This window comes from Orbicella faveolata, unplaced genomic scaffold (assembly GCF_042242905.1).
Source record: "Orbicella faveolata isolate gen_17 unplaced genomic scaffold, um_ofav_v1 contig_35, whole genome shotgun sequence".
In the NCBI taxonomy this organism is placed as follows: domain Eukaryota; kingdom Metazoa; phylum Cnidaria; class Anthozoa; order Scleractinia; family Merulinidae; genus Orbicella; species Orbicella faveolata.
Window position 1 is genome coordinate 21,720,580 of NW_028301564.1, and position 20,983 is coordinate 21,741,562.

At 40.0% G+C, this 20,983-nt stretch overlaps 2 protein-coding genes across 2 annotated transcripts; one reads left to right on the plus strand and one right to left on the minus strand.

Annotated features, from left to right (window-relative positions):
* Window positions 1-2,837: 2,837 nt before the first annotated feature.
* Window positions 2,838-4,933, minus strand: LOC110056506 (protein PML-like). Its single transcript, XM_020763004.2, has one exon. The coding sequence runs from the start codon at window positions 4,822-4,824 to the stop codon at window positions 3,961-3,963; it is 864 nt and encodes a 287-aa protein (XP_020618663.1). The 5' UTR covers window positions 4,825-4,933; the 3' UTR covers window positions 2,838-3,960.
* A 1,520-nt stretch (window positions 4,934-6,453) lies between these two features.
* On the plus strand, window positions 6,454-20,833 carry LOC110056505 (PAN2-PAN3 deadenylation complex subunit pan3-like). The gene is made up of 16 exons (XM_020763003.2): window positions 6,454-6,701; window positions 8,796-9,049; window positions 9,960-10,148; window positions 11,554-11,676; window positions 12,324-12,431; window positions 12,525-12,579; window positions 13,064-13,134; window positions 13,991-14,078; window positions 14,175-14,291; window positions 14,948-15,245; window positions 15,440-15,524; window positions 15,979-16,118; window positions 16,577-16,712; window positions 17,070-17,134; window positions 17,253-17,391; window positions 17,749-20,833. The coding sequence occupies exons 1-16, from the start codon at window positions 6,560-6,562 to the stop codon at window positions 17,881-17,883; spliced, it is 2,145 nt and encodes a 714-aa protein (XP_020618662.1). The 5' UTR covers window positions 6,454-6,559; the 3' UTR covers window positions 17,884-20,833.
* The last annotated feature ends 150 nt before the right edge of the window (window positions 20,834-20,983 follow it).

Consider the following 20,983-nt stretch of genomic DNA (forward strand, 5'->3'; position numbering starts at 1 on the left):
TTTAACTTGCATGTGAATGAAATCTCATTTTCATAGGAAAGGATGGGCACCAAGACTCGCTTTGTGAAAGAGGTTAAAGGTAATTCGGGAATGATCCATTAGGTATGTAAAAAAGGTCCTTTGTTGCAATATTGTTTCCTTATTAGCAACGTCGTGTATGTTTGGTTTGAATTGTTTGGAACGTTTCTGTATTTTTTGAGCGTTGTTAGGGTTTTTGTGCGCTAACAATAACGGGTGAATCGAACCAGTCCCCATCTTTTTTCGGTATAGTGGATCAGGGAAAATAGCGCTAGCTGGATTGAGACTCCTACAGGTCAACGATACCCTTCTTATGTGAGTTGTACTGAAGTGTCTTTCCTCAGAGCACGACGTCGAACCACGCCACGCGCGCCTTTTATGATTGTGTTAACCGTACCCTTCCTGTAACAGAAATAATGAATTTCCCCTTCAGATTTTTTGCATTTTTCTATATCTTAATTCTGAGAATTTGATCGTACATCAAGACTTACCCGTGGTATAGCAGTACTCCTTTCCTCTTTCTGGAGATAAAGGATTCAAAATAAAGGACTGGTCTTGCTCCGCCTCGACACAGACGTCTCTCGTTGTGACCCGCAAAATGGGCGCGCTAAACAGGCGGCGCGAGACTATCAAGCAGCCTGGGCCCCTTTTTCTACGCAACGACGCCTGCAGACAAGTCAGTCATCTTGCTGATGCTTACTGGACCCCAAGCAAAAGTAGCTTAAATGCTCACGGTGGGAATTGGTGAATATTAAAGGGTAACACTCAAAACGTCTACCTCACAGATTTCCAATGATAACCAATATGATGTAAATAACTAGCCAAGAGCTATACTTGTATCATAACTTTGCTGGAGCTAATTTTCAGTGCTTACAGTAAAGATTTTAAAGTTGCCTCTCCCTATCCCCTTTAAGACTAATTTTGTTGCATAGTCAACAGTTTATATATCTCTTATTTACCACACAACAAGAATATATCCTAAAGTGACGAGAAGACCTAAAAGAAACTAGAAACTTATAGGTGTTGTGACGGGGGGAGAGAGAGATGGAAATAATGTGCAACTAGGTTTGTCTAGAGCTGTAGCTTTTTCTCATTCGATAAAATTCCGAGAGGAGGCCAAGGCCCAGTTCAGACGTCGTGCTTCTGCCGTGCCGACTAAATACAAAAGCACGGCAGAAGCACGGCCTGCGATCGATAAGCAATTAATTTGGACAAGCTCTGCCGTGCCACACGCGGCTCTGGTAGGGCTTCTGCCGCGCCAGACAAAATTCATAAATTATGTTAATGTATTTTGGAGAATTGCGCTTTCGCGGGGAGCTGACGTGGCCTCAGTAAGTACTGAATTTGGTACGACTCTGGCACGACGGCTGAATCAGAGTCGTGTTTTTGCCGTTGTACAGTCGAACCTAATTGAAATTAAGTTCGGCAAGGCAGAAGCACGACGTCTGAACTGGGCCTAAGGAATATCACGGCTCAGGCAAGGCTCAGTTATTAGGCTTTAATTCAAGAAGAAGAAGGAGGTGGGCAGAACACTTAAGAACGCTGCTCGATAGACCTCCACCAAGCGAGATGCCTGATATAGAAGCAGCCAACAAATCTTTACAGGTCAATGAGAACAGGCCAAGTAAAGCAGAGATCAGGAGAGCCATCCAGCATCTGAAAAATGGCAAAGCTGCAGGACCCGATGACATACCACCAGAAGCCATCCAGGACCTCGACAGAGATGCTCTACGAGCTGATGCTCTACGGATGACAGGAAAGAAGGCTACCTGATCAAACTACCAAAGAAGGGAGACTTAAGGGAATGTAAGACTTGGAGAGGCATCATGCTGTTATCAGCTGCCGAAAAGTCAGTGTTGAACAGAATAATCCTGGAGAGACTGAAAGTAGTAGTGGACAGACGACTGCGGGATGAGCAAGCTGGGTTTTGGTAGGAAAGGTCGTGTACAGATCACATTGCCACCTTGAGGATCATCTTGGAGCAGTCGCTCGAGTAGAACTCTCTCGTTTACAAAGGGGAGACAAAGGGGATGAGGATTAACACCACAAATTTAGACGGGCTAGGACTGGATAGGGAAGCTAGAAATCGGCGAAGTGGAAGACTTTGCCTACCTTGGCAGCAACATCAATATGGATGGCGGGTGTGATCGGGACATCCAACTGAGGATCTGGAAAGCGAGAACTGCTTTCACAATTCTGAGTCTAAAACGATATCCAGAAAGACGAAACTACGGATGTTAAACAACAACGTGAAATCCGTCCTCTTGTATGCACTGGTCAGAGACATGGAGAGTAACAAAAGCAACCTCCAACAAATTGCAGTCCTTTGTCAACAAATGCTTACGGTCCATCATGGGCATACACTGAGAGAAGGGAGGAACAAGAACGAATCAGCATCCAGATTAGAAGGCGCAAGTGGGGTTGAATTGGGCACACCCTAAGAAAACCGACCAGCAATGTTACCAGGCGTGGACTGAGGTGGAACCCACAGGGAAAGAGAAACCAAGATCGTCATAGAAACAGCTGGAGGAGAACCGTGGACAATGGCGCGTCAAAGGCAGGCTACACTTGGAAAGATATCGAGAAGCTGGCCCAAAACAGAAGGAGATGGCGGTCAGTTTCCATGGACCTACGTTCCACAGGGAGTGAAAGGGAATAAGCATAATTCAGTCCCACTGGCACTTAACAAATAACGTATTCAGGTTCTACTGAAATTTCTTTTACATGAAAAGAGTATAAATCACGTGATACTAATCGTACGTTGTTAAGCCATACATTAAAATAATTCTAATTCATTGTGGGTGGACCCTCAGTCAATATGCTCGCATAATCTCATTTTATTAAAAGTCAGCAATAAACACTAGTACATTATTGTTACTTTACATGTAGTTACGGAATGAATGAATACCTTTATCTAAGTATCGATACTTGAATGTCAGTAAACAAGAAGAACACTAAATGGAACACTATAAAATGCATTGTAAACAAATATGCAAAATCTAAATATTCTAATAAAATGCTTAAATTAGTTTACCCTGTGAGTGAGCACAGTCGCTTCGATCAGTTCCTGGTAGGTGGGGAAAGAGGAAGATGACCTCTTCCCGACTTTACGAACCAATCGAACCGCCTCTGCTCGTAGGGTAAATTGGTTAAAACATATAGATATTAACAATATATAGATATATACAAGATACTGAATACAAGATAAAAGGTTGAAAATACAGGATAAAAACTCGAAAGCATATACAGTACAAAAACTCGAATGTACAAGATAAAAACTCGAATATAGAAGAGTAAAACTCGAAAATACAAGACAAAAGATCGAAAATACAAGACAAAAAATCGAAAGTACAAGATAAAAAAATCGAAGGAGACGAATCTCGCTCCATTTCTGTCCTACTCAGCAAGATGACAAAGGGAGACTTGTAACTTTGGTTCTCAGTAAAGTTTTGGGTCACTATAAAAGGAAACATTTAACTTTGCGCATGCTTATATTGCTGCTGGTAAAACCAAGGTGGACTGCGTACTACAAAGGGACTACCTTTACAAATTAATGAACTAAGTGATGCGGCTAGGACTGTTAAGATCGGATTTCGGGTGTGTGGACGACAAGGTCTGGACGGAGAAACTTGCAAAGCGGTTAGTTTATGTTTTAGTTAGTGGCGTTTTCATGACGACCCTTAAATTTGCAAAAGTTCAGCTCAAATGCGCGATTGTGGTTTAAAAAGTTAATCAGCCCCGAGATATACACCAATTGCGTTTTAATACAGAGCCCTTCGATGTGTTTCACCTTTTTTCCTCTTTTCCCTCACCTATCCCTCCCCCTGCTTTTTTAAGATCCTGAAATCGCTGCATGTTCCAAATTCCTGCTGCTTTATTGTTCTTGAGCTTCCCAATAAACCTGTTTATGAACAAATTCGACTGCTTGGTTGATTCGTTTGGTCAAGGACTGCGTTTCTTTGAAGAGTTCAGTTTATCGCGAGAATTCTCGAAGGCATCGAGGGCGCTAATGGTTTCACGCTCGCGGGCACGAACCTCTGCGATCATTTCATCGGCTGCCTGGGAAACTTCTAGTTTAGCGGCGGCGAACTTAGCTTCGATCTCAGCAGCTTGTTCCTCGAGGTCACGTATCATATCCAGATAAGCTTTTTTCTTTTCCTTCAGCAACTCGACTCCCGCCATGATTTTGGCTCTCTCTTTGTCAGCTACCTTTTCAAGCAGATCCACATGATGGTTGTTGTGATTCGTGTTTATGCAAGTTCGACAAATACAACGCTGGCAGTCAAGGCAGTAAAAATTCGCTACTTCTTCCTCGTGATTCCGCTCAGAGCAAAAGGAATTCCGCCTTAGAAAAGCATCGTAGTCGTCTTCTCCAAATTGCTTCAATGACGTGACTTTGTGTCCTTCAAACGCAAAACTTCTGAGTCGTTCGTGTGCGTTCAAACAAACAGGGCACATAAATCTCACACAATCAAAACAATAGCTGGTCTCGGCGCTCGTTTTCTTGCAATTGCCACAGACGACTTCACTTCCATCGCCGCTTTGTAGAACAGCGGAAAGACTCAACAAATTGTTGTGGAGAGCGCTGGTCGGCAAATGATCAAAACGATTTCCTTCAGGGACGGCAATTTCACACTCGCACTCGGGGCAGTGAAACTTTCCTCTTCTTTGGCTGGCTGCTGCGTGTTTCTCCAAGCACTCACAACAGAACGTATGGAGACACACAATGAGCTTCGGGTTGGTGTATGTGCCCTTACAAATCGGGCAAGTTGTGCGTTCTTTGAGGTCTGTCAAGAAAGACGCCATCGAAAACTGGAAGATTATACGAAAACGATAACGAAATCGACCAAGCACATCTGTTTGTTGTATTGTGTTTGCTATTCCGAGAAATTATATACTGAGTGTAAATCTTATGACAATGGTCTTATTTTTAGCAACCAACCAGCCAGTTCGACCCCTCTGACCCCTTGGATGTGCATACATTAATTAAAGGAGCCCAGTTCACGGTATTTTGATTTTTTTCCTTAATTGATGTACAAAGTCACCTTCAAAAATTGATTTTAATTTTAAAATCATCCTACGTCGTATCGGTCTCTGCTTTTGTAAAGATTCAAAACTAAAGTTTACTAAGGCGAACAACAGACGTTAGAGAGCACAAAGTCTCTGCGCTGATTACCGAAAACAGCATACATGCTATTCTTCGCTTGCACCTGACGTCATCTTTTTCTAAAATCCTAAACTAAAGGGCCACCAAAGTTTTTATCCTCATCAGGCATAAGAGGAGATGAATTTTGAATTTCAGAGTTATCAGTTATGGCGGTGTGTGATGCTACGAATACGTTTGTTGAAAAATATATTCTTATCTCGTGAGCTTGTCCAGAAGTTAAAGTAGTAGGAAAAGTGCTCACGTAAATGCTTGTTTGTTCAGTACAGATAATCAGTCGCCTAGATAGCCAAAGTAAGTTTCGGATGTTTAAAATATTGTCCGGCCGCCGTGTTGATGTACCACGGAGGTAAAACAACATGGCGGCTCCATACTAGGCTCTGTAAATTACGAATACACTCTATCTGAAGTGTAGGAAAACGTACAGACTTATCTTTTTATTGCGTGACAGTACAATCCAAGATCAAGAATAGTTGTCAAACTCCGGCTGTCGTTATCATGGCAGCCATATTTCAAAATGTTCACCCTAATTTGACGTTTTAGTATGGATTCGGATTTTATGACATTTTCATTTTCAAACTCTTTACATTTCTTCCATCGTTATATTTTTCCTGTTCAGACTCAGTTGAAATGCTTTTGAAATCCATGCCAAGATGACGGATCCAAGATGCGGACATTTTGAAATGTGTGACGTCATTTTAGCGTTCTCACCAAAGTAAAGAAGTTCGGATGCTTTACACATCATATACGTTTGACTGCTATTGAGTTAAAAACTTTTGGAGATAAACGATCATGAAGGGAGCACAGATCCGAAGTCGCCAATCAGGGCTCAAGAACAATGGGAAACCATAACAAACTGACTAGTGTTAAAAGTCGTTAGTAAAACAAATAGGAACACTAATTCTGATAGACGCATCACGGCGTTTACAGTACTGCATGACAAACCTGAGAAATTTAGGCTAATTTTTCAAGATGTGCCATACATCATGACATGACAGATTTTGTAAACTGTGGAACTGGTCATTGTTTTCTCGGCTTTACTTTCCTCCAGTTCAAATGCTCAGTTTGAGTAGAAAGTATATGTTTAAATGGCACTTCGTCGTCGTTTAAACCTTTATACATGTTGAAAAAGTTTACCTCTTTTTCTACCATGTGTTTCTACGGGAACATGGGTTCCCGCAGGTTCCCGCCCAAAGTTGCGGATTACTGTGGAAGACCGTGGAAGACTAGTACCAAGAATCAACGTGCGTGCGCACACGTTTGTGAGAGTAACGCAAGGCGAAGTAGAGAAAAAAATGGCGGCGGTAATTTGAAGGTCGTTTATTTACGATGTTTTAGCAACGACTTATTTCTTGAAAACGCGCCGATCGCCTAGTAATGAATCATTCTAACTCGGCGACAGGTTACAGACCTTCAAGGCCCATGCTATGTCGGTACTACAATACGAATGGATACTGTTTTTATGGCGATCAATGCCAGTTTGTTCACGCGAAGCCTTCTTCCAACGATGGTCGCACGGGTTAGTATTTACGGTATATAAACAACGATCGAAAATTATTGCTTTTTTTCTCTGTACATATATTAGTACCTAACTCTAATGCACGTATATTTTTACGTTATTTAGAAATGTCATTGGATGAATTTTAAATCATTGTGGGTCAACGGTAGATTTCAATGGAGTTACTGTAGTTTCAACAACAAAACCAATATTGGATCGAGTTCGGTTTTGCAAATTCAAAATTGAAAACAAATTCGCTCCTTCTTTCAAGATGTCTATTAAAAACCAATAAAACAGACAGACAGGTAGTCGTTTGATATTTAAACAAGAATTGCAAAGTGTAGCATCATAATAATTATTAATAACAAGTCTACAAGGAATTTATCAACCGTTTATCACAGTATTTGCAGCTGGTTGTTTAGGAAAAGAGCCAACAATTCAAATGTTATTGGCCGAACAGAGACTTGCATAATGTAACATAAGCTTGTTTTAACAAGATGCTTTATGTGCATGATGCAGCTAATTAGCTCAAGACAGTACAACTACAGTACCAATTTACTTTTTTTGCATGATACAGTCTGAAAATGTTGTATAAATTTATCCCTATAAACGATGTACTAACACATTTTCGACATGATTATGCATTAATTTGTATCCTGTAGAGCAATTATGTAGATACCTGATGTCTTTGATTTCATTGAGTTTTTTCATCAAATTGTCGATTTTTCAACGAAATTGTCACCAACATTTCTATTATTATGTTGTGCAATAACATTATTATTAATTACAATAATTTCTATATTCAATTTTTCTGGGTCTGACAGATTTAATACTCGTAACATAGGTCAATACTTTGACTGAAAGTGATTAATTCTTTGTAAATCATAACTACAGTGTCCTAGATTGTTGTTTGATCAATAGTATTGATTTTGTCGAAAACACCCTTACAGAGGCTCAGTGTTGATAGGTTTTGACAAAACAATGAGTGGGTGTGGTTGAAGGCAAGGACAAATTCTGTGTATGACTTACATGTACATTTAAGTCGTAAAATTTCCAAGTATCCTACAGTAAAGAGCAGTGCTTTCAGTTAGTTTGACAATACAACTAATTTTATATGAGAAAACTAAAATCAAATGTTAGGTAGATCGGGGTGAAATCAAATCCCAGGTACTTATACTCACAGAGATATGACTCTAGGCAGTCTAGCAAACACCATCTGGCCCCACACACATCAACAATTCATTTAGAAATTTACAATTCATAGTATTCACCATCTGAAGACATATTCATAAAGCATGGTTTTCACTAACGACATAAGCACAAGCGCAAACTCAATAATTCTTATTTGTGAAAACGGCATTGATGCAAGCATAAGCACAAGTGCAAGCACAAGCACAAGAATTGAAATTTTTCCTTTTCTTGTGCTTGTGCTTATGCTTGCATTTGTGCTGCAACAAGTGAAAACAAAATACCACTCGGATGATTTTGCTTGTGCTTGTGTTTGCATCAAATTTTGCTTTCACTTTGGTCATCCCTATTGCTTGCGTTTGTGTTTGGCCTTGCGCTTGTGTTTGCATCGCTAGTGAAAACCAGGCTTAACTTTCCACAATTGAAATAAATCTTAATACTTAGATTGTACATATGTGATAACATAGATAAAATATATGGCTCTCTGTCATTCGTGAACATGGACATTCTGCATATGCAACATGACCTCAAGCTAAATATTTTTCTTTGATATATGGCTAGCTCTGTGCGGGGGCAAGATGAACCAAATCTTACACTGCGATTGGCTAGCTGAGTGGGCAAGATGGAGCTATCTTGCCTGCTTATAAGAGCCTACCTGTCGTGTCCCGCAAGATATATTTACCCGAAAGTGATATAATAACTCATTTATTGACCAAGCTTGTTTGCTCAAGACGACTGGATATTGGCTTTGCTCTTTTTTACAAGTTCATGGACCTCAGCTCTGTCTCGGTCCATAGTCACACATATAAAGAACTTGGCCAATATTCAGTCATCTTGACCTCACGCTTAGTCAATAACCCATATATCTGGCCCTCCCAGTCAGCAGATAAGCTTACAATGAATCTTACCTATTTTTCTTTCTCATAGCTGGAGATAAGAGCTTCACTATTGGGGCTCCAAACAGTGTGAACTCATTTCATCGGAGCTCATCCACACCAGTGTTCCCCTCACCTGCCAATGGACCACCTATCAATAATGGTCCTCCTATCAATAATGCCCCACCCATTAATAATGGCCCCCTTGGGCCAAAAGGGCTCAGAGGTGGAGGTTTCAAGAGTAATACCACTGTTTCTGATAACTATGTCAGTAATATGGCACAGATATCAATATCCACAAATAAGGTATGTATGGTGTGGCTCTGCTCTATAAAGAATACCTGAACCTTCAGAACCCCCCACCATCCCTCTTTACAAGTGGCCCCACTAACAATCCCTTCTTCTACTCCCTCAATTCTTTAAGTCTTTTCACTGTGTGAGGAACTGCCATTGTGTTATTTGGCAATTTTAAATGTTGTTGAATTTGTTTTCTCAATCATCCAATCAGAAAGTGTTGGCTTTGGAGGTCTTACAGTGTACCATGGCAGGAGTTTTATTAAGGGCCAGGCAGTGGTGGATCTAGGGGAGCGGGCCCCCCTTATTTTGGGTGAAAAAAGAAGAAATGACTGAAGGAAGAAAAGCCGGCAGGGCAAGTAAAACAAAACTGGACCCCTCCCCCCCTTAGCTCAAAGTCTGGATCTGCTACTGCCAGGCACCGGGCAAATTGACCGGCTGTGAGGAAGATTTTGCCCACCTGGTCTGACCATCTAGAATAAAGTTTTTCTTATAAAGAAGTTCAGTTTAAAAAGTTTTGCCCGCCTGTGAAAACCAGTTGCCCTCTTGCTGAAAACGTTAATGAAACCCCTGCCATGTGACATGTAACATGAGGACTAACTATTGGATGGTCAAAAATCAAATATACATGTACATTACTACTGATTTTCAATGTACATATTGTTGGGCAAGAACTCTTGTTAGGTATTAAATGAGAAAAATGAAAAGAAATAATTATTGTTGTTACTGATTTGACTGACAAGTGAAGCACTTGATCACTGGTTTGATAAAGATTTATAAATCTTCTTGGAAGCAAATTCAAAAGGCTACGTTGTGTAATGTTTCAAACCTTAGCCCTTTGTCAAAGCAAAGTATTAGGCATGAGTTTTCTTCCGATGTGTATCACTATGTTTAAGGATTCCTTTGTTTCTTTGTTTTACAGATGCCTCCAGGATCTCTTGGTGGGCATCCATCTCCTCTCTCACCTTCAAAGAAGGCATTTGCATCATCCTTAGCTCCGGGTGGACCAGTGTCTCCTCTACATTCTCCCAACAAACCGTCTCTTGGATCCCCAAAACCACAACACAACCCAGTCACGTCACAAGCATTTGAATTTCTTCCATCGGCTGCAGTGAGTGATTTAGTTTGAAGTGTTTAAAAAGTGATTTCAGCTTTTTCATTAAGGACCGGACGTCAGGCAAATTGATTAGCTGTGAGGACACTTTTGCCCGCCTGCTTTGGCCATCTAAACAAAAGTCTTTCATATAAAGATGTCCAGTTCTTGAAAACATTTTGCCTGCCTGTGAAAACTAGTTACCTTCCAGCTGAAAACTCAATGAATCCCACTTTTCTTCACAATTAATAAAAATTATTCATGTAAAAAACTATCTTCATCAGATTCATTTATATTTAAGCAAGAAAGAAAGCATTAATTAATAGTGGAGCTCTGGCGGTCTGAAGGGCCGCCAAGCGGAGCCCCATACTCATATAGGAAAGAAAAGGAAACCCATGAGTTGATTTTCTCATGGTTATCATGGCTAGCGGTATTGCTCGTGGACGCGTACACACGACGGCGATGACGACGACAGAGTCGCGCAACAGGTTGCGCAATAGGTTGACAGAGATATGCAGCCTTGGTTTACCGTGTACTTCTTTGATATTGGACATCCAAATTATGATCTATTGACACCTATCAAAACAAGGTATCCGCTGACCAGTATCACGTGACCATATCGCGGGCTCAAGTTTAAAGCTCATCGAGGTCGAGTGTTTTTTTACAGTTGACCACTGACCAAGTGCTGGTTTTTCGATTGGATTGCAGGCTCATGCCAGGTTAACTTGTTGAAAACAGGGCAGGATTAACGCTAACCCAGGATTAAAAGTTAACCGAATTATAACTTTTTCTTCTATACAAATGTTTTTGGCTGCTTTGTTTTGTGTATATAGTGATTATTAAAACTCAAAACAGAAGGCTAAACAATATACAGAAAACCTCAACGCAAAGTTACAAAACTCTAATCAAAATTCTACCTTTTCCTGGGTTAGCTTAATTTGGCTCTGAACAACCCGGCCCAGGAGCTATGCTTTTAGGCTGGCCGAAATCTATATATTAGGAAATCTGCTCAACTGATGAAGAATTCAGAGCTATATAAAATTTGCCCTGTCATCCAGAAATGTCTGCTTAATTCTCTCAGCTTGAATAGACATTAATTTTTACAAGATTTACAGGTATACTTACATGTACATGTAAGACAAACCATGCAGTTGAATGTGTTTATAATTACAGAACTGATGTCTACTTCATGTCTTTTTTACTTCAGCTACTTAAACATTTATCTTCACCTGGAGTCTGTTAATTACATTATTGCCCCTGGAGTCATTTTGTGTAATATTTTGTATGTAACTAAAGGCTTTTTTTTGCTAGTTCAAAGACAAGCTGCATAGTAGTCACTGCGATGTTTAGTCTTTAGTGTTTAGTCTTAAGTGTTTAGTGTTAGGTCTACACTCATTGTCTGGTTCTTTCACATACTTCTTAGAATCAGAGTCTGCCCCAGGTCCCAATGCACAGTCAAGCTCAGGTCCCTGCTCCTCAGCAGATGGAATCTATTGGTGGAACAACTTACTTTTACACTCAACAAGCACAACAACAGCCTGCTGTGGTGAGAGTTTCATCAGTTTAACAGATTGAAAACAAATTAGTTTAGTGTCCTCTGCATTCACCTTTTATTGCTTCGCATCATATTATTAAACAAATTGTCTCGGTACAACAATCCAATAAATTTATTTACTATGTTCAGCAGAATCAATAGTTCTTAGCCACTCTTAACATGTACATGAGTCAAGCTATGCAATGCAAAATAGGTTTTAAGTTCACATGATAAGAAAAAAGCACTCATTATGATTCATGTTCAGTTAGTCTTAGCTACTTGCAATGTGTTGTAGAAAATATCCAGGCCCAGGTTTTGAAATTAGGACTCACTGTTTGCCAATGTGACCAAAAATCTAGTATTGGTGACCAGATATTAAGAACTGGTTGCCTGTAGGTGACTCACCTTGTCTTATATTGTCTACCTTTCAACCTCAAAGGAAAATTGACCTTACTTGTAAATGAAAGATACAATTTATGCAAATACAACTGTAGATAAATACCAGTAACAAAACAAACCTGTGATTCTTCAATTGCCGACTGGATCCCCATGCCAGATTGAGGCTCCTTTCAATTTCATGCATTTATATGTGTAATTTGATATTTATTTATTTATTTATTCATCTATTTATTTATTTTCTATGATGTTTTCTCTTCCAGCTGTTTCCTTCGTACCAGGCATACATTTCCGAACCCTCTCACCTTGCTCATCTCCACAGCAGTCAAACACGTAACAATGCGTTCTCTATGTCGGCTCAGATTCGACAGGTATAAAGGTTCAGTCATGAGGAGTTATAAATATTTATACATAACTTTGAGATATGATGTGCTTTTTATTGTACGTGCTCTTTCTTTTCCTAGGAGCTTATCCACCAACATACACTGAGTATGGCGCAGCTGGACCCAGATAATCAAAGTAAGGATATTTGCATTCTTGAAAACAGATAGACTTGTCACAAGTCGATCTTTGAGTGATGAAGCCCCAAGCATGAGTGACGAACAACGAAAACTGCGAAACCGACAGACCAGAGAAATACATGTACTGAAGGGCCTAAGGGACATAAATTTTTAACCCCCTTACCAAATACACTCTTTTCCCCTCCCCTCCCCTCCTACACACACCCACCCCCATTTTTTTCAAGCAAGAAGTCGACCATGTTCATTTGGCCCTTCCTCACTCCTGTGTTTAAAACAGCAGCTCTAATCTCTTAAGTCTCTCACTACATTACACTCTCAGAGTTTGTCAGCATGATTGAAAGCGAGCCAGGAAAATAAGTTTTAACAAGTCCTTAACATGGTTTATGAGAGTACAGGTAGGCTTGGAGAGATTTAAAACTGCTATCTTGTACATGTTTCTGCAAATTAACTGGAGTTCATTTTGTCTTGAATCACTTCCTCAGCTGTACCACAAGAAGTAGATAGCTATCACAGCTTATGTCCCATAGAACCACTGGACACTCCAACAGATCAGGTATTTGTAAACAATGCATCGCAGACTTTTCCTGAATTGGGTCTGAATCTCAAACTGCATGAAGGTGATACGATTCCTGGTTCACGTACTTTCCTCTCTACAGTACTTTTAAACTGTCCAGTTTATACTTGATAATAAGGAGCCCTGAAAGGAAATGGCTGGAATGAATAATATATACTATTGAAAACTGTTGGTCCCTGCACGCAATAGGGCATCTCAAAAATGGTAGCGCCTTCTGAAAAAGTGGAATTTGCATGGGAATCTCTCATCTTCTGAAACTTGAAATTTGATAACGTTTCATCCAAACACCGTGATATAAACAGCAAGTCCTTTCCTGCTATTACTAACTATCACTGCTAAGTTTTTTTTCTTTCCGAATCGCTAACGTTTACATTACTTGCAAACAATTTTGGACGATTTTACTTTCGGACGATTTTAACTTCGAACAAAAAAAAGTGTCCGAAAAGAGAACCGTTCGAAATTTTAAGCGTCCGAAATATTCACAGTACAGTATTAAACTTTTAAATAGCGCCAAAGCTCTTAGTTTTCTTTAGAGGGAACTCTAGTTGATACACGCCTTCAGATACGTAATGACTTGATAGAACATATAATTATGTGTTATTTTCTCGTCGGTGTATCTGTAAAACCATGAGGGTGCAGTAAAACTATCATTTTCATAGATGCTGTTTCAGTCTAACTTGTGTTTTGTGGACGTAAATTTACTTTAGCTATGTTTCAGCAAAGTGTCCAAAATTTGTCCGAAATGAGATGAAAAATGTCCGAAAATTAAACGTCCAAAATAAAACGTCCGAATTTTTTTTGCAAGTAATGTATTTCCTGTTTTCTTATCCTTTAGGCACAAAGGACATTCGGTTATATGACAACTTGTTACAAAGCCACAAATTCGAAAGATAGTCTTGTCTACATACTTCGAAGAATACACGGTAAGTGGACTGGGTCAGTGATGAACACGATCAGTCGGTTTGTTTTCTCGCCTTTTTTTTCTTCACCGTTTTTTTTTTTTTTTTCTTGTTTTTCAGCTTTTCGACTTGTGAATGCCAAATCCATGTTTCTTGTCGATCAGTGGAAAAAAATCAGCCACTCAAACCTCGTCAGTCTTAGAGAGGTTTTCACGACCAAATCATTTGGAGACAACTGTAAGTCATGTTCCTTTTCTCCCTCTGAGCTTCTTGCTTTTCTTGGATAGAGAACAAGAATGTTAATTCTATTTTATTACAACCATTGCCTCTAGTCTTGCGAGTAACACCGACTGAAATTAAAAATTCGCAAAGGAAGAAAAAATTAACCAACAATGAGCATTGACTCTATCTCAGGCCCCGTCCCACACTACGCCGAAGAAATTTGAAAACGCAGCTTTGTCATACACTAAAATGTCATACTTGGTTACGGTTAGGCTCACCGTCCACACTAATCCGTCACGAAAACGGAGCTTTACAAAAGCGTTCTTCAAACCGGAGGAATTTGAAAACGCCGACTTTGCGTTTTAGTGTCGACGGAAAACATTTTGAAAACGGAGCTTTTCGAAAACCATGATGTCACGACAATCTCTGATGTGATTTCTCTGCCCGGGTTTTCCTCAAACACAAATCCAAAATGACCAGTGATTGTTGCGTTTTAAATTTCGCCGGCGTAGTGTGGACGAAAAACATTTGATGCGTTTTCAGAGTGAAACCTCCGTTTTCAAATTTCTCCGGCGTAGTGTGGAGAGGGCCTCAAACACAACTACAGTACATCCCTAGAATTTGATCAACGTTACCTAATGGGAATCTTCCTCGCCTTCTTCGTCTCACAGCGCTCGTCTTTGTTTACGACTATCATCCTGGAGCGGAAACGCTTCTTATGAGGCACTTCTCGGGTCCTGATTCCACTCTCGCTGTGGGCCCCGATGGTACGTTATTGTTTCCCTCTAATCCCCGCGCCGGCGGAATCTCGAACAGGCACAGACCTGGCGGGCACCGAAGTCCAATGCCCGAGAGATTGATCTGGAGCTACATTATCCAGCTGTCCTCGGCACTGAGAACGGTACACGCATCTGGCTTGGCTTGTAGAGTGATCGATCCTTCCAAGATTTTATTAATTGGAAACTCAAGGTGAGCATTTGTTTGTAAACCCGTTTCACGAGGAAGACGAGTGGAGCCCAAGCTGGGGTTGCTGTGTCATGTTCTCAGGGAAGACACCTTACCCCTCGCAATGTCTCTCTCCCTGGATGTGGTCATGCCCCCCGATCCACTATGGGCCTATGGCACCACGCTGAATATCTTTTGTTTTGTGGTTTTATTCACAGACTCAGAATAAACGGCTGTGGTATATTTGATGTTCTCAGTTTCGACGCCAGTAACAGTCCAAACGCTATGATTCCTCATTTTCAGGTAAATCTACTAGCCGGTATGGTAGAAACTTATAGCTTCGGTTAAGGGTTGATGTTTTTTAATCTATTGGTTGAATTGAAGTCAAAGGTTGCATAAGAAAAGGTTTCAATTTACCGTCGCTGGTATTATGCGTTTGTTTTGAGGTTTCTCATTCATTGAGCTCTCTTGATTGGTTCAAAAACCTCGATTGACCTACTCTATCCAATCAGAGCAAACATGGCGTCTCATCAGCCAATCAGGAGTATTTCTGAAACAATCGCGACTTGGCTTACGCGTGAGTTTTCCCGCGCTTGCTGCAGGTCACATGTTACTACGTCGAGTTTTGATTGGCTCATTACCTTGTTTGAGTCTTTAGTGGAATCCATGTATGTCTAACTCTTTTGAGCAGTCTCGTTCAAGAGCACTGACTTAAGGTTTCTCTTGTTGTTTATGTTTTTCACCGTTTCTCTTGTAGCAAGAGGATCTCACTTCGCTTGGTAAGCTGATCCTTGCCTTGGCGTGTTATTCTCTCCAAGCCGTTCAGCGAGAACATATTCAGCAGTCACTGGAATACATGGCTATGAACTACTCGTCAGATCTTAAAAATCTTATCATGTAAGTTGCATGTATTCTTGGCGTAGTGTGAATGCAAAACACTTGATGGGTTTTCAAATTCACCCGGTGTAGCGTGGCAAGGGCGTAGCCAGAGAGGATCCTGGGGTGCCCGTGACCCTCCTTTTGTAAGCCTGTTTTAAGCAAACAATCAACAACAGGTGGCGCAAACGACATGACGATCTGGTGAGTACCCTCACTTTGACACAGTGTGACCCCCCTTTGGAAAATCCTGGCTACGCCCCTGCGTGGACGGGGCCTTTCTTGCCAGCAGTCCTCGGCCACCGCACGTGAAGAGGAGGAATGGCACCATGGCAGTTTGAAAGCAGTTTGAAAGGAGAAAATAATTTTACGGTACTTTCTGTCACTGTAAACTGATTTGCGTTCTTGTGTAGTTTTAACCAATCTTTTTCTGTTTTTTATTATTGTTTTTTTTATTTTTTTATTTTATTTTTTTTTAGCTATCTTCTAAGCAGTCCTCTCCCATCGCATATGAAGAGTGTGAATGACATCATGCCGATGATTGGCGCCAGATTCTACACGCAACTGGACGCCGCCCAAGTCAAGTGCGATGTTTTGGAGGGTGAATTGGCCAAGGTAATTCTTATTACCCCACACAACTCTTAGAAAATTTTTCGGCAATCTTTGGGTGGTCTTTGGTAGACTCCGGATGCCTTCGGGTAATCTTCGGAAAAGTTTCACAGATTAACCTACCTTTATCAACTTCAAGTTGATAACTCTTCGGAAGACCTCGGAAACTGCTCGCTCTCTTCGGGTTTCAACGGACTAACGTGGAAACGTAATTTTTAGCAAGCCTAAAAAATTGAGCATTTTTCAATTGTGTTATTCAAAATAAACATACAAAAAATTCCTTGTAATAGTCATGTCTGATCTTTTTATCATTTCTGAAAGGTGAACAAATGCAAATTTGAGGTTTTTTTCCCTTTGATTTAGGAAATGGAAAATGGCCGTCTTTTTAGAGTCCTCTGCAAGATGGGAACAATCAACGAACGACCTGAGTAGCTAAGCTTTTTGTTTTGTTATTTGCTAAACAGATTTGAAACTTTTTGAGACGTGTACACTGTTAGCTAAGGAATGCTACCGGGTGGCTTCTGACTCGTTGCCACTCCTTTGTAGGTTCAGCATGGATCCAAGTTGGTCGGAGACTGGTGACCGATATCTGCTGAAGTTGTTCAGGGACTATCTGTTCCATCAAGTGACGGAGAATGGAGCACCATGGGTAGACCTAGCTCATATTGTTGCCTGCCTAAACAAGGTGAAGCACGCAGTTGATCAGTTTTAAAGTAATATATCAAACACGAAAGACCGTTTGACTACATTTCGAAACACCGAGAAGAGAGTTGAAAATACGACGCCTAGCGGAGTATTTTTGGTGAACTTTGAGGTGCCGGATAATGTGGTCAAACACTGTCTTGAGTGTTTGATATATCTTCTCAATCGAAACTAAAACTAAGGAGAGAACGGAGAAATAATATCGTAAAAATCTATACTAATTGAGATCAGATATCCAAACACCGTCAAGGTCGTGATTTCCTTTCTTCAACCTTGATGAATTATTAATGAGTTTGAAAATGTAATGTACTATTTTTCTTTGTTGTTTTTCACTTTCTAGCTGGAAGCAGGCACGTCCGAGAAGGTGTGTCTCGTGTCCCGAGATGAACAGTCTGTGTTAGTGGTGTCGTATCGCGATTTGAAGAACTGCTTCGAAGGTGCCTTCAGTGAAATTCTGTCGGCCTCTCTGACGTAAAAACAGCACTAATGTAACTATAGATGATAAAGATTCTAACATAAGCAAAATAGCAAAGTACGCTGAAAAATAGCCTGCGTGATCCACGCAAGAATCCTCGCGCGAAAGGCTCGCGCCAAGCGTGCACGTGTCAGGAGTATAAAATAGATTTTTTTCATGCGTATTAAGCGGGCTATTTTTCACGCGGAAATAGATACTTGATATAGTAATGCATGAATTGTTTAATCTGCTGTAGACATTGTTCTTTTGCTAATGATCCCTAAATTCGGGTGGGTCTTTGAACCGAGAGGCCAGTGAAAACTGTCTTTCGCGTCTTCACCCGTCAACCACCCCGCCTTCTCTTATACTCGAACCAGTACTCCTCTTTCTCTGCGAATGACTCATCCCCAGTCCTTCAGCGATTCTTATGAGGAAATTGTCAAGTCTTACAATTTTCTCCTATGAGAGGAGTGCTGATGGATTCAGCGGCTACAACCGGCTTGAACGTAGTTCTGATTAGGAAATTATTGCGCAGCAATTCACGCAAGCTGAGCTTAGATAAGCGTCACGTTTTGTCTCACAATCATTGTAATGTTTGTCTTTGTTCGAGACAAGCCTTCCCGTCGTCAGCGTGAATTAGCAAGATTATCATTATTTCAGTTTACTTTCAACGTAGAATGGTATTTTTGCAAAAAGCGTCGTCTTCGTTATTCATAAAACAAAAGTTTCTAGGTACTGCTGCCACTCGAACATAAATCAAACTCACGCAGTTTCTGAATTCTCAAAAGGTATTACCATCTTATCTCTCCATAATGTCAAATCATAATATCATGGGTGACAAATTGCTCCTTAATTTTGGCGCGAATTTTCAGCGTTGATGTCTAATTTCACATGTGAAATTACAAAATTGCCATGGCAACGTTTGGCGCGATATTTCTCGTTATGTACATTAAACAATTTAAAAACCACGATTGTGAGTGTAATTTGTCACCCATGACATTGAATGGTAATCAAATAGTATACTCGTGAAATTAAGTAAAAATTTCACTTGGGTCTTGTCAAAATTCAAATAATTTCTCTGGCCGAAAGGTTCGGGAATTTATTAGAATTTTGGCAAAACGCCCGTGAAATTATTTCCTAATTTCACTCGTCAGCATTTGATTACTCATACTAATATGGCGCACTAGTCATCAGAATACTAAAAGAAACCGTTACTCAAAGAAATTTATGGAGAAAAGTCAAGAGAATTTGTATATCGACGATTGAGATCCAAATCAGTGTACAATATTAATTAATAACAAGAACTTCATTTACCAAATCCAACAACGTTATAAATATCATTTGGGATGTAAGAAAGTTTAGAACAGTACAGTTGAGGGTGACGGAATGTAATAGGACGGACTTTGAATAATATTCCTCGGCAAAAAAGGTAGAATCAAGGAGTGACAAGCTATGTTCATGTAAATAGCATGTTTATTCAAACAAACGCGCTAACAGCAACCACAACAACAAATTGAAAAAAACTATTGAGCACTCTTTTTTTGGCTTTGTCACGCAATCGTGTTCGTTGGAATCGAAAGATTGCGTGACAGGTTAGCAGAACTCGGTCATTCTGAAGCTAACTTAAACGGTACAAGTTTGTTGTGTGTAACTTTAGCCGCTGCTTACATCACGCAAAAATCGCATATAATTTTCATCATTATGATGTGAAGCTAGGTTATCTAGGGGTATTAAAGTATGTTTCAGTGTTTAAAAATCTTATGTTTCTTTTTCGTGTTGTGAACTACAATCGTAAACAATTTGTAGGTTTGATTTCAACGCAGCAAACTTGTACCATCCTTATCGGCACTTACAAGCTCATTTGGTGTGTAAATAGACAGAGTTTTTTTAACTTCCAGTTTATATTCAAACTTAAGATTTTAACTAGAAGTTCCGATACACATGGGGGCTGTCCTCATCTGACAGTTCTTGCGCTCACCAAGAAATAACTTGCGGTTTTCTTAGTTCGGTAGAACTAAAACGAGTGATAATGTTCAGTGAAGACGGTGGTGTATTTTGATCTTATGAGATTCTCCCGTAAAGTTCCATGGCTATGAGGACACAAATTTACATTCTGTACGCGAAACATGCGAAAAGAGTCGTCCTTTTATAGCGGAACTTCTTGTTTTAACATATGACGGAGCCACTTTGTTTTACAAGATTTTGTCTACGGAGTAGTGTTCCAATGACGAGATATCATCGTTGGGCAAACGCGTTAAGTCTATTATGGTTTCTTATTGGCCAAATCGAAAGCTTTGTTTTGATGGTTGGAAAATGTTGTAGGTGTTTCTTGACCAATCAAATGACAGCGTGATGTCATAGGAAAGAGTTAGTCAGTAAGAAGCAGTGTGCGGAAATGAAATAGCAACCAGGTACCCGGATGGACTGTTCCAAGGGTCACGTGTTATTTCACATGAAAATGAGTCTTGTTCAAAGTGGACTCCTTTCTGTTTTTGTTTCTTTCAAAGCAACAAGTTATAAACATTCCTGTTCTCGGCGTTGTAAAGTTTCCTTGTAAATAACTATTCAGAGGTCAGCAGAGTCTGAGAGATACATTCTTGGTATTTCTTTCAAGTGTCTTCTCGTTAAAGTAAAAACACAAGACATAATATGTATAAAGTATAGAAGTCTATCTTGTAGATACTGTGTAATTGTACAGCGACGTTTTCCAATACACTAAACGTATTTTTCAATATTTATAGTTAAAGGAAGATTAGCTAAGGTTTTTAATGAATTATTTTCAAAGTCAAATATTTAGCTCCTTTTCTAAAGGACTTCCAAAGAAATTCGATATTTATGCTATCGAGTTTGCACCAGTCGGACTGATATACCTACTATCGAGAATTCTAGATACGAGGCAAAGTAAGATTTATTCGAGATATTATTATGAAAATGAAAAGTCTTCAATAAACAATTGTTTGAATGTTAGAAATGTAGTTGCGATTTATTTATTTAGGCCCCGTTCATATTACGCCGGAGCAATTTGGAAACGGAAGTTTCACTCTGAAAATGCATTGAATGTTTTCCGTCCACATTACGCCGGAGAAATTTAAAAACGCAACAATCACCGGTCATTTTGGAT